Here is a 13,097-nt window from a genome sequence, read left to right on the forward strand (position 1 = left end):
CGTCCTTTAGGCCCCCTCTGATACCACCCAAGTGGGAAGGAGAAGGAGCTTCCCACGTGGTCTCCACTGACACTGTGGGTTGGGGTGGGGACTTGTTACTGCCCAACAGATATAAATATCCCACCTCCCTATCCAGCCTCCTCTGATACCACATTGACAGGGTAGTGGTTGGGTTGCCTTGTCATGGCCTGGTAAGAATGGAAGTCTAGGCTGTCTGCTCAGCCTTTGCTGGTGGAGTGAGGGTGTTGTTGTTTTTTTTCCTGAGGTGTCTGGCTGGAGTAGAGTGGTTATTGTCAAGACATTTAATTTTTTAAATTAATTAATTAATTAATTTTTGGCTATGTTAGGTCTTCGTTGCTGCGCGTGAGCTTCCTCTAGTTGCGACGAGTGGCGAACAGGGGCTACTCTTCGTTGCAGTGCACGGGCTGTAGGCGTGAGGGCTTCAGTAGTTGTGGTGCATGGGCTCAGTAGTTGTGGTGCATGGGCTTAGTTGCTCTGAGGCATGTGGGATCTTCCCGGACCAGGGCTTGAACCCGTGTCCCCTGCCTTGGCAGGCGGATTCTTAACCACTGAGCCACCAGGGAAGTCCCAGGACATGGAGTTTTATCAAACACTTTCTACATCTATTGAGATGATCATTTGGTTTTTCTTCTTTAATTTATTAATGTAGTAAATTTTTAATGTTCACCCTATCCATGCTTTTTTGGGATGAATGCAACTTTCTCACAGTGTATTATCTTCTAAGTGTATTACTATATTTGTTTTATTGATTTTTTGTAATTTAGCATTTTGGCATCAATGTTCAGGGAGAGTGCAGGCCTGAAAAGAGTTTATTCCTTCTATTTTATTTGAAAAAGAGCCTGGAATTTGACCAAGACTAGTTTTCCGTTTTTTGTATCTCAATTGGGAATTATCTACCATGTAATATAAATATAAGATTGCAGCTGGAGTATGCAGTGGTCAGCAAGAGAGGGTGACTATGTAAAGATGCTTTTACTTTGGGCTTTGTAATTGTCAGGACTTTGTAAGTTTCTAGGTAGAAAACTTACTCCAACCAGCATAATCCCAATACAAACTTTAATGCTCATACAACTGAGAAGTTCAAGGGTGGATTCAGTCTCAAGCACAGCTGGAATTAGGGACTCACCATGTCATTAGGACTCTCTGTCCCTTCATCTGGTTCTTATCTCTACTTGTCTTTTCCTGGCTTCATTTTTAGCAGACTTTCTCACGTGCTATGGAAGAAAGCTGTCAGCAGCCTAATCCACATTTTTCTATTTGAGTCTCCAGATGAGAACTGAGTCCTGGCCAACACCTTAGACTGCAGCCTTGCAGAGGACTTGCTTGAATTCCTAACTCACAGAAATGGCAAGATTATAAATGTGTATTGTCTGAAGCTACCAAGTGGTGATCTGCTATGCAGCATAGAAAGCTAATACAGGACCCCTTTCTTCTTTTTTTTTTTTTTTTTTTTTTGCGGTATGCGGGCCTCTCACTGTTGTGGCCTCTCCCGTTGCGGAGCACAGGCTCCGGATGCGCAGGCCCAGCGGCCATGGCTCACGGGCCCAGCCGCTCCGCGGCATATGGGATCCTCCCAGACCGGGGCACGAACCCGTATCCCCTGCATCAGCAGGCGGACTCTCAACCACTGCGCCACCAGGGAGGCCCAGGACCCCTTTCTTCTTGCTCCAGTTGAAATATGCTGGGGAATGGTTCTGATTAGTTTGACCTAGGTCACATGCTTTCCCTTAGACTGATTGCTGTGGCCAAGTGTTGGTGTAGTACAATTGGCAGCCCCACTAGAATCACATGAAATGAGTGAGAGGGCAGTTTCCTCCCCAAACAATAGATGCACAGTGAAGATGTAAGTGACCTCTGTGACGGCATCCTTAGGAACTCCAACAATACTGTGACTTACATGTGCTTCTAGCAGAGGTCGTAAATTACAACCCATAGCCAAAAACGGCTGAGGAACAAATTTTGTTTGGTCCTCATAATACTTATATTGTTGAAGAATTACGGGAAGCACTTAACTCTGCAAACACCAGAGATAAATGTAGAGCCTGCAGCAAAGGGAGCAGCTCTTTGCATTCCCTCCCCACCCCCTTCCTGCATTCCTGTCTGGCAGCAGTTGGCTGGAGCTGAGGAGGAAGAGGCAGTTAGCTCCTGCTTTCCCACCTGGTTCTTCCACCAGGACCTGGTCCTGGTCCTTTCCCACCTGGTCGTGTCCACAGGGGACACGTTCCCTCTCCGGCATCTGAAATGCTCTGATTCCTTAAATGCTCTGATTCCTTAAATGCAGTTTGGGTGATTACATTCTGGACACGTTGTCTGTGATCATCTGTGATGTTTGATTTGGTCATATTTTGTGATAACCTTCATTAGATACTATACTCTCTTGAAGGTTTTAGGGATCATCCTAAATTGAGAGAAGTGGTCACCAGTAGTCAGGTAGAAATTAATTTGCACATACGACTCCATTTGTCAGTGGTCTGGTTTAAACTCTTTGGTTATCTTCAAAACAAGGGCTGGAGTAAAGACTGGTTTTCTTTGCTTCTGAGAACCTTTGATGAGTGAGCCTTTGTGTTTGCCTCCAAACCCGGGGCTTGGACCTTTTCCCAACAAATAGGATGGACCTGCTCTAGGGATGGGAAAATGGATGGAGCATGGGTCATCCCAACCTGTTAGAAAGGGGGAAAAAGGCTTTGAATGAGGGCACTTGGAGGATACTCTAGACTGCCCTGAAGTTTACATTCAGGGCTTTTCCTCCCTCCAAAATGAAAACATCTTTTTTTTTTTTTTTTTGCGGTACGCGGGCCTCTCACTGTTGTGGCCTCTCCTGCCGCGGAGCACAGGCTCCAGACGCGCAGGCCCAGCGGCCATGGCTCACAGGCCCAGCCACTCTGCGGCATGTGGGATCCTCCCGGACCGGGGCACGAACCTGTGTCCCCTGCATCGGCCGGCGGACTCTCAACCACTGCGCCACCAGGGAAGCCCAAAACATCTTTTTAAAATATCTTCTGTTAATGCGTGACCGTTGTAAATATATGATGTACTCAAACTTCTTTATGTATTTTCCCTAGGTATTTTAAAGTTGTGACTGGGGTGAATTATATACAACCCCCCTACTGTACTTTCTTACTAGTTGTAGTAGTTTTGCACTTGATTAAACTTTTTTCCTCAGTAAACAACATCTGTTTACTTACTGAATAGTTTTCTTCTTTTCTATATTTTGTTCCTTATTTATTTTTCTGATCTGGTTTAATTAGCTAGAATGATGCAGACATCGAGAGCAGAGGTCCTAATCCAGACATGCATTGTAGGCATGTCACTGGTATTCTGCCATCAAGTATGCTGTTTGCTGTTGTTCTTCATGTCAAGGATGGTTTCTTCTATTCAAGTCCACTACTTTAAAAAGTCAGAAATAGATGCTAGATTTTACCAAATGACTTCTCAACATTTGTGGATGGGATTACTTTTTTTCTTATTTAATCTGTTAACAAAATGGTTGCAGTAATAGATCTCCTAATGTTCCTAATGTTAGAAACCTTGAAATTCCTAAAAAAAAACCCACTGGGTAATGTGTATTATTTGTTTACTGTACAGTGATTTAAATCTACTCAGGTTCAATAAATGAGTTTTTTCATTTGATGAACTTTCTTTGTTCTTTCATAATCCTCTGACTCTTTCAAAGAAAGAATTCTAATACTTGTCTACTGGTATTGACTCGTAAATTTTCAACAATCATGTTAAGACTTTTGTTGCATTTCAGTATCAATGCAATGGATTGTATTTCTAAGAACCCCTTCCCACCATATCCTTTGTAAGATGAGACCTTCAGTGGCCTTTGCTTCTCTTTCTCCATTTCCCAGCTTGATGAAGTCATCTAGAATTGTAACTGGAGCTCCATCATTGCTTTCTTGTCACCGTTTACCTCAACATGATTGCTAATAATTCCTTCATATATTAGTCTTTGCAAATTTGGTATAAGAATTGACTAGACTTCATTGGTCTTATGCATTTCATCATTCTCCACTGTCTCTTCTATGGCATATCCATCACATCCTTTCATTTATTTATTTTTAACTGTTTGTTGGGAGAATGTTATAAATAAATTTTTTTCCAGGAAGGGATTGCAGGGGTATGTGCTTTCTGTGTTTACACATGACAGCAAGTGTCTTTTTAACCCTCGTATCTGTGCAATGATGAGGGGTATGTAGAACTCGGGACTCACAGCCCATTTCCCTCAGAACTTAATAAACCTTGTTCCACTGATGTCTACATTTAGGGCTGCAGAACAGCTGGCCAATGGCAGTCAGATTCTCATTCCTTCTTAGGAAATGTGCTTTTCTTCTGTGTAAAAGTCTATAGAACTATTTTGGTATATATAGGAACCAAAACTTATCCTTGAATAGTTATCCTAGGTAGGTGTGTCTTTTGCTACAATTCTTATCTGGTGATTAATGAACATTTTGTGAACAAAATATCTAAAACTTCTATTCAGTGAAATGTGTTTTTTTCTCTTTAGTTATTATTTGTCTTTTGTCTGCTCTGTTTTCTCTTCATGTTTTCCATGATGGATCCCCCTGGTCTGTCTCCCATGCCTCTCATCTTTTCTCAAATAACTTAAATCTCTTTGTTTTTCTCTCTGAAGTCTAGGAGAGGAATTTAAGTTATTTTTAATTTTAAAGTTCATTTTAAAAAATTGTGCTCTCTACTTTTAAATACTTTCTACTGAATTTTATTTGATCCAGTAAGTGGAATCTTTCCCCTAAGAAAAAGTTCTTATTTCCCAGTTATCTTTTCTCCTAGCTTCTTTTTTCATAGATTTCTCTTGTTTTATTGATTCACTAACCTTTTGAATTCTGCTGAGAAAACCAATGAGAATTTTCTTTAATGCTTTCACCATCTTCCTGCAATAACTTTTTTTCAGCAAAGGCTGATTGTTTCGATTGTTTGTTTCCTCTCTATTGGATTAAAAATTGATATCAACTGTCAGAGGTTTTCTATTCTGCTCATTCTTTAACTAGACTTCTAGATTAATTGCTCTAGGGAGCTGCCTTGGAGCTCCTCACCAGTCATGTAGGTGATTCTTAGATGTCTCCTCCTCCCTCTGAGCATCACCTCCTCTCCCTCTGACTACCGTGTGGCTTTGGGGTTTCTTAGGTAGAAAAGCAAGCGATGGTCACCCCTTGGCTGCACACTCGGTGAAGCCAGGTCAGGTGGTTCATAGAATTCATTTGATTCTCCTCGATACCTCTCAGTTTTGACATTACTCTGATGACCCTTGGAGGCCAAGGATATCTAGGGAAAGAACCCAGGGATGAATAACATTTTCAAAAAAGGGAAAAGAAAAAAGGCCTGAACCTTTGACCTTTGTATCAGTTTCGCCACACTTTACTCTCCTCTCTGCTCCAAAGATGTAAATGATTTTCTGGTGGGGGACTTGGTTAAGGACAAGAGAAAGAGGTTAATTTTGAAGACACAGGAAGAGAACGATTCAAGAAACAGTTTTAAGAATTTAAATGACAATAAGGAGAAAGAGGCAACGAGGATAAGGATAAAAATATTACTGTTATTTAATAATGGAGTAGGAAGAGTTGACATAGGTGACATAAAAATAAGAATCCTTTCAAATATATTCAAAGGGCGAGCCAAGGAGTAATTGAATTATGGTCCTACAGACTAGAGCTTTTCATGAGTTAAACAATAAATCTTGAAGAGTTACTTTTTCTTGACATCAGTTTCTTTAGTATGCATCACAGATATAGAGAACTGTAAGGCTTGATCAGCAGAAATATACTTTTGTAGAATCGCCTATAGAATGAGGGGAAAATTCACATTAAATGCTTTCTGTTTGCACAAAGCTCTTGGGTGTAATGAGATTCTGTGTAATTAGATTTACCTACGTAAACTTGCATGAAGTTAGCCCTTCATCTTAACCTCCGAGACCCTCAGGTGAGAGAAACCAGGGAACAGGAACCATCAGGACCCCTCCAGCATCACTGGGTGAAGCGTTTCCGAGTTACCAGGTTCCTCACAGCGGCCTTCGCCTCCTTATTACTCAGGCTGTAGATGATGGGGTTGAGCACCGGGGTCACCACTCCATAGAAGAGGGAGGTGAGCTTGTCTGAAAAATCCTGTTTGTCTGCCCCCAGGGGGTCCTTGGATTTAGGCTTCCCATACATGAAGAGGATGGTCCTATAGAAGATGACCACAGCTGTTTGGTGGGCAGAGCAGGTGGAGAAGGTCTTTTTCCTCCCCTCAGCTGAGGGGTTCTTCAAAATGGTAGCAATGATGAACACGTAGGAGAAAAAGATGAACAGAACTGGGATGTCCAGGAAGACCACATTGGCCACCACCATACTGATTATATTGATGGAGATGTCAGCATAGGCCAACTTCAGGGCAGCCAGGATCTCACAGGTGAAGTGGTTGATGACATTGTCCCCACAGAAGGGTAGTTGCATTGCTAGGGATGTCTGCATCATGACAGTGGTGCTTCCAGCTGCCCAGGAGCTGGCAGCCATGGGCACATAGGCAGCCTTGCTCATGACCTCAGAGTACCTCAGGGGGTTGCAGATGGCCATATGGTGATCAAACGCCATCATGCCCAGAGGCACACACTCCGTGGCCGCCATGGCAAAGGAGAGGAACATCTGCACAGCACATGCTGAGAAGGGGATGGTTTTCCTGGGGGTCAGGAAGCTGTCAAGAATGAGGGGGACTGAGGAGGTTGTGTAGCAGATGTCCAGGAAGGAGAGGTTCCTCAGGAAGAAGTACATGGGCTTGTGTAGGCGGAAGTCAAGGATGGTCACCAGGATGAGGACCTCATTGCCCAGCAGGGTCACCAGGTACATGAGCAGGATGAGCACAAAGAACGTTTTCTCCAGCCTTGAGTGGGCTGAGAGGCCCAGGAGAATGAACCCCACCAGGGGGGAGGTCCAGTTAGACCTGTCCATGGTGCCTCTGCTCTGTCACCTGCAGGAACTCAAAAAGCCCACTTCATGATTCTCTGATGCCTAACGTAGCCAGAAAATCAGTGAGGAAACTGGTCCTGCTGAGCAGCTAGACAACAGCTCTAGAAATCTGGTGGGTTCTTTGTGTTGTTCTAAGTAAAATAGAGAGAAATTGATGAAAATCTACTTTGTGATATTTGTCTGCCCATAGAGGTGTTTGACATGTCACCAGATTGGATTGAATTTTTCTAATCATAATCAAGATTGATATCACACATTTACATCAAGTTATACCATGTGTGGCCAATTAATTTTAATCAATTTTGTGAGAAGTGTTAACATTCCCTTTGTGTGATTTCCCCTGCTTTGGGGTATAGGACTGGTAGAAATAACTGATCTTCTTCATCCTCAATTCCTGGCCATTCCTCTCCAAGTGCTATTCGATATTACCTTCCTCTTCTTTCATAGTTCTCTCTCTTACAATCCCCAGGCCCCTGGGATATTCATTCCTTTTATTCCTTCACTCACCTGCCAAACTCCGTGGAAGAATTTTCCCAAAGAGCTGGCCTTTGCCAACTACTCAGTGCCTGGGAATCATTAAGTCCCTTTTCCTCTTTGGACATCTGGCTCCCTAATACTCACTCTGGAATGGATTATTTTTAAAGGTTTTTCATCCCAGGGACTAAGTGATCTCACAAATTTCTTGTTCTTGGACTTTCTGTCACACCACTAAGATGTCCTTTTCCTTCAAGATCCCCACATGCCACTTAGTCAAAAGGAATGAAGCCAGGAATGGGGCTGGGCCCTCAAAAGTTTATATATATATATATATATAATTTTTTTAAGTGTTCTCTTACCTTTTTTGTAAATAGATCGATAAAGAAAATCACTTTTCTTTGGGCTGGGAATAGTCTAGAGGCCTAAAATAGCCAATCTGGTCTGAAAGTAGCAGCCATTTCTTGTCTTTGTTCTGTGTTTCAGAAAAATCCACAAAGGCCCATACATTGCATTTATGAAGCCATTTAAATCCCACCCTGCTATTGGTATTACTCTAGTCCCTGAAGTGATTTAAAGTTTAGAAATTGAAGTGACAAAGTTTAGAAACTTTATACATCTGAGATTATGTCCCCAAGATCCAATTACTCTGAAGTCCCTCCAGAAATACTTTCTTCCCCCTCCCTCCCTTTGTATCCATCCTGCTGAGCTACTGGAAAGCGTTAGAGAAGAAGGGTCATTCTGGTCTTGCCAGAATTAACATGAACCCCCAATCAATTAGAACTCTTAGCAGAGCCCACAATAGATCTGGGAGAATGTGAAACCCACTGCACAGGACAAATCCTTGTAGCACCCCTGGCATTTCAAATTCAGGATCTCAGGGCTGGAAAGAAGCAAGTGACCTAGAAGTTTCCCTCTTGTCTGTGTCCCACTAAATAGATTCTGAGTGCCTACCATAAGCCAGGCTTTCACAGGGTATTGGGAGAGTCATAAATGAATCTGGTCCTGGCTCCTGCCATGAGAGTTTCACAGGTACCGCAGCTGTGGGCTGCTGTAAAAGATCAGTTGTAAAAAAGGTCAGTTGATCACAGAAGTGATGACCTTTTGCTTGAAGTCTTTCTTAGGTTCATGTGTTTTATCCTTTCCAGAGAATAAATTTTTTGCTGGGGTAGGTAAGGGACAGTCGATCAATGTCACGGAATGAGGGAGGGGGTATAGGAACTCTGTTTCTTCTGTTTTTTTGCCTCATCCTCCTTATTTTAGCAGCAGCCCCCTTCATCCCTGGTCCCAGAGGGACCTGGTACAGCGAGTCCTCTGTGCTGTAGGTCTGGTTGTGTCTCAGCTCTCCTAGGTTCTGGCTTAGGATTTGACTCTTATCAGATCTGCTGTGGAAATGGCCACTAGTCCATTCACTTTCCAGCCTTCAAAATGTTATCACTGTGATGTCTCCCTTCTTCTCCTTAACCTTGTTGATTTTGTCCATTAAAAACAAAAACTAAACAAAACAAAATCATATTACTGTAGTTTTTGTGGGTTTCAGGAAGGAGCAAAATAAGATGCATGTGTTCAGCCCTCCTTTATGCCTCAGTCCTGATTCCACGCAGTTTCTAACACCCTCTATTATTTTCTTATTTATATTAGTCATTGTTTCTTGTCTGTTTCTCTCCTGATAGAATGTAAACAAGTTTCACAGAGACAGAGATTTTTTTTTCCTGCATTGTTCGCAGATGTATCCTATGTATAAAAACTGTACCTAGCTCACAGTAGGCACTCAATGAATAGTTGCTGAATGAATTAATAAGTAAATTTGTGACCTACCCTTGTTTTCTTCTTTGCCCCATGTTAGCTCTTCTTTTTTATATTTTATTTTATCTCTATCCCATCTTTTTAATTTCTATTTTTAAATAAATTTATTTTTATTTATTTATTATTTTTGGCTGTGTTGGGTCTTCACTGCTGCACGCAGGCTTTCTCTAGTTGCGGCGAGCAGGGGCTACTCTTTGTTGTGGTGTGCATGCTTCTCTTGTGGAGCATGGGCTCTAGAGCACGGGCTTCAGTAGATGCGGCGTATGGGCTCAGTAGTTGTGGCTCGTGAGCTCTAGTGCACAGGCTCAGTAGTTGTGGCACACGGGCTTAGTTGCTCCGCAGCACGTGGGATCTTCCCGGAGCAGGGTTTGAACCCGTGTCCCCTGCATTGGCAGGCAGATTCTTAACTACTGTGCCACCAGGGAAACCCTTTAATTTCTATTTTTATAAGCATTTTATAATGTACATAACATTTGTACATAACATCTATACATTTATAAATGAATAAACAAACATACAGTGTAAATTGTAAGAAAACATGACTTTAAAACCTAGGAGACCATTGACCCCCTGTGACTCAGCTTCAGCTCCCACAGGCCAGGCCTCTCCTCACTACCCGCTTTCTTTGTGTTACTCTGGTTTCTCCTTCCTGTCCTTCCTTCCTTACACCAGCTGCTGACTCTGTCCTGGTGTTTTGAGTTCAAGCTCCTAAGAGACAGAACTAAGGGGTTTGGTTACTCATCATCCAGTATCAGCCGCCAGACAGCCCATATGCTGACTGCCCCTGAGACAGGGGTCCACTGGTCAGTCAGGTGAGTCCTGTGGCCAGGGCACCTCGTGGTACAGAGCATGGAAACAATGTAAGGGACCTCCTCAGAAGGAGACTGTGATACTTCCTGGAATGAAGCAGCGAATCAGGCAAATATTGTTTAGACGATCCAGCGTTCAGACATGAGAAATTATACACTTACTTCTCCCCTGAGTGCTTGCTGCATGAGTGGGCTCCCCTCCATGAAGGGGCAGTGCTTTGGCCCCTCTCCCTTCCACCCCTTCCCTTCTCCCTCTTCAGGGAAGTTCTGTCTCTCTGACCTTTATAGCACCTGATTCCAGCCCTGGTATTATCTCAAAATGGTGGTGGTTCTTTTCCACCTTTACAGAGAATGTGCTGTTACTCATGACTCCCAACAGAATCTCAAAGTGTTTCGAGCAGGGATCTGGTTACAGACCTTATGAATTTCGTGGGGTGTCACGTCCACATTTGTCCTTAGAAAGCCACAATAAACAGATGCTTCCCAGGAAATGCTGGGGTTGGTGGAGTTCAGACTACCCCTTTGGTCCAATTATCTATGGCAAACTCACATTTACACACATACACACAAATACACTTGTAGAAAGGAGATTTCTGACACACAAAGCTTTGTCTTGGCCAATTAAAACCCAGTATCCCCTTGGCTGGTCTGTCTGAGCCTTCCCTAGACAATGAGGAATAATGAGGAGAAGCATTTTCTGCAATACCTCAAATTTCAATGCCCTGAGACCCTACACACTGAGTTAGTAAGAAGCCTAACCCTGGGCTACTCAGTGTGACAGAGGGTAGCGTCGGCATCACCTGGGAACTTGTTAATGCAGATTCCTGGGCCTTTCCCGGCACCTACTAAATCAATCTCTGTGGGTGGGGCCCAGCAGCCTGCACATGCACCTATATGTGTGTGCGTGTGTGCCTATGTGTTTCCAGTCTGTGTTTTAACAATTCCTCTAGGTGATTCTGATGCATGCTACTGTCTGAGAAGCACTGGTCTATCTAGACTTTTCCTAGGATTGGGGTCCCAGTTATTCCTTCTAAGGAATCCAAGAGGAAGGAGGGTGTTTTTTTATGCAGGATCAGAACAGCTGCCTGTAATTCCTCTGATCTGGAGACAACTGCTCTTCCAGTCCTTGCTTGCCCCTAACTCTTGACTTTTGACCCTTGACTGTCCACACTCCTGCTGACCTCCTCTGGGTCACTGGTCTCTGTGGCCTTACTCTCTCCTCTGCCAGCAGCGAACCTCATTCCTATCCTCAGAATCCACTTGCTCAGAGGTTTCTCATGACAGAGTGGATGGGTCCCTAGTGGCCCAGAGGTCAAGGAAACCATGTAGATATTATGAATTTGCATTTCAGGGGGCCCCCAACAATCTTCCACGGCAGTACAGTTAGACTTGTATCTACAGACAGCAGAGCGGTGCTAGCATCCCCAGGGTTCCAGCCACTCTCCCTAAGTGATGGATAAGTTGATGAGTCTCCAGTTCAGACATTTCCCCCATCTCTAGCTGGAAGTTCCTCAAACACACTGTACTCCAAAATGAATTCATCTTCTCCCCAAAAACCAACAACTTGGTTGATATTCTCCACTTTGGTGGTGTCACCATCACCCACCCATCATTTGAGCTAGAAATATTGATTCTATCCTCTTTCCCCCTGCTATATCCAACCAAAATCTCCTATTGTATTTTGTACTTACCAAACCTTTCTTGAATCTCCCCATCTTCACCACTCAATCACTCAAGTCAATGTTCATCTTTGTTTGCCTGAAGTGCTTCCCTGTCTCTTTATTTTTTATTATTATTATTTTTATTAGTTTCTGCTTTATAACAAAGTGAATCAGTCATACATATACATCTGTTCCCCCATCCCTTCCCTCTTGCGTCTCCCTCCCTCCCACCCTCCCTATCCCACCCCTCCAGGCGGTCACAAAGCACCGAGCTGATCTCCCTGTGCTACGCGGCTGCTTCCCACTATCTATCTACCTTACGTTTGGTAGTGTATATATGTCCATGCCTCTCTTTCGCTTTGTCACAGCTTACCCTTCCCCCTCCCCATATCCTCAAGTCCATTCTCAAGTAGGTCTGTGTCTTTATTCCTGTCTTACCCCTATGTTCTTCATGACATTTTTTTCTTAAATTCCATATATATGTGTTAGCATACGGTATTTGTTTTCCTCTTTCTGACTTACTTCACTCTGAATGACAGACTCTAGGTCTATCCACCTCATTACAAATAGCTCAGTTTCGTTTCTTTTTATGGCTGAGTAATATTCCATTGTATATATGTGCCACATCTTCTTTATCCATTCATCGGATGATGGACACTTAGGTTGTTTCCAGCTCCGGGCTATTGTGAATAGAGCTGCAATGAACATTTTGGTACATGTCTCTTTTTGAATTATGGTTTTCTCAGGGTATATGCCTAGTAGTGGGATTGCTGGGTCATATGGTAGTTCTATTTTTAGTTTTTTAAGGAACCTCCATACTGTTCTCCATAGTGGCTGTACCAATTCACATTCCCACCAGCAGTGCAAGAGTGTTCCCTTTTCTCCACACCCTCTCCAGCATTTATTGTTTCTAGATTTCTTGATGATGGCCATTCTGACTGGTGTGAGATGATACCTCATTGTAGTTTTGATTTGCATTTCTCTAATGATTAATGATGTTGAGCATTCTTTCATGTGTTTGTTGGCAGTCTGTATATCTTTTTTGGAGAAATGCCTATTTAAGTCTTCTGCCCATTTTTGGATTGGGTTGTTTGTTTTTTTGCTATCGAGCTGCATGAGCTGCTTATAAATTTTGGAGATTAATCCTTTGTCAGTTGCTTCATTTGCAAATATTTTCTCCCATTCTGAGGGTTGTCTTTTGGTCTTGTTTATGGTTTCCTTTGCTGTGCAAAAGCTTTGAGGTTTCATTAGGTCCCATTTGTTTATCTTTGTTTTTATTTCCATTTCTCTAGGAGGTGGGTCCAAAAGGATCTTGCTGTGATTTATGTCATAGAGTGTTCTGCCTATGTTTTCCTCTAAGAGTTTGA

The 13,097-nt window shown here is 43.0% G+C and overlaps 2 protein-coding genes across 2 annotated transcripts in view; one reads left to right on the forward strand and one right to left on the reverse strand.

The window, feature by feature from the left end:
* Positions 1-13,097, forward strand: part of LOC309801737 (uncharacterized protein) — a 99,816-nt gene that overhangs the window by 59,300 nt on the left and 27,419 nt on the right.
* Positions 5,896-6,962, reverse strand: LOC309816915 (olfactory receptor 13C7-like; the record flags this gene model as incomplete). Its single annotated transcript, XM_082644754.1, has 1 exon — positions 5,896-6,962. The coding sequence occupies one exon, from the start codon at positions 6,960-6,962 to the stop codon at positions 6,003-6,005; it is 960 nt and encodes a 319-aa protein (XP_082500880.1). The 3' UTR covers positions 5,896-6,002.

The sequence above is a fragment of the Mesoplodon mirus genome (assembly GCF_964341445.2).
Source record: "Mesoplodon mirus genome assembly, chromosome: 1".
Taxonomy (NCBI): Eukaryota; Metazoa; Chordata; class Mammalia; order Artiodactyla; family Ziphiidae; genus Mesoplodon; species Mesoplodon mirus.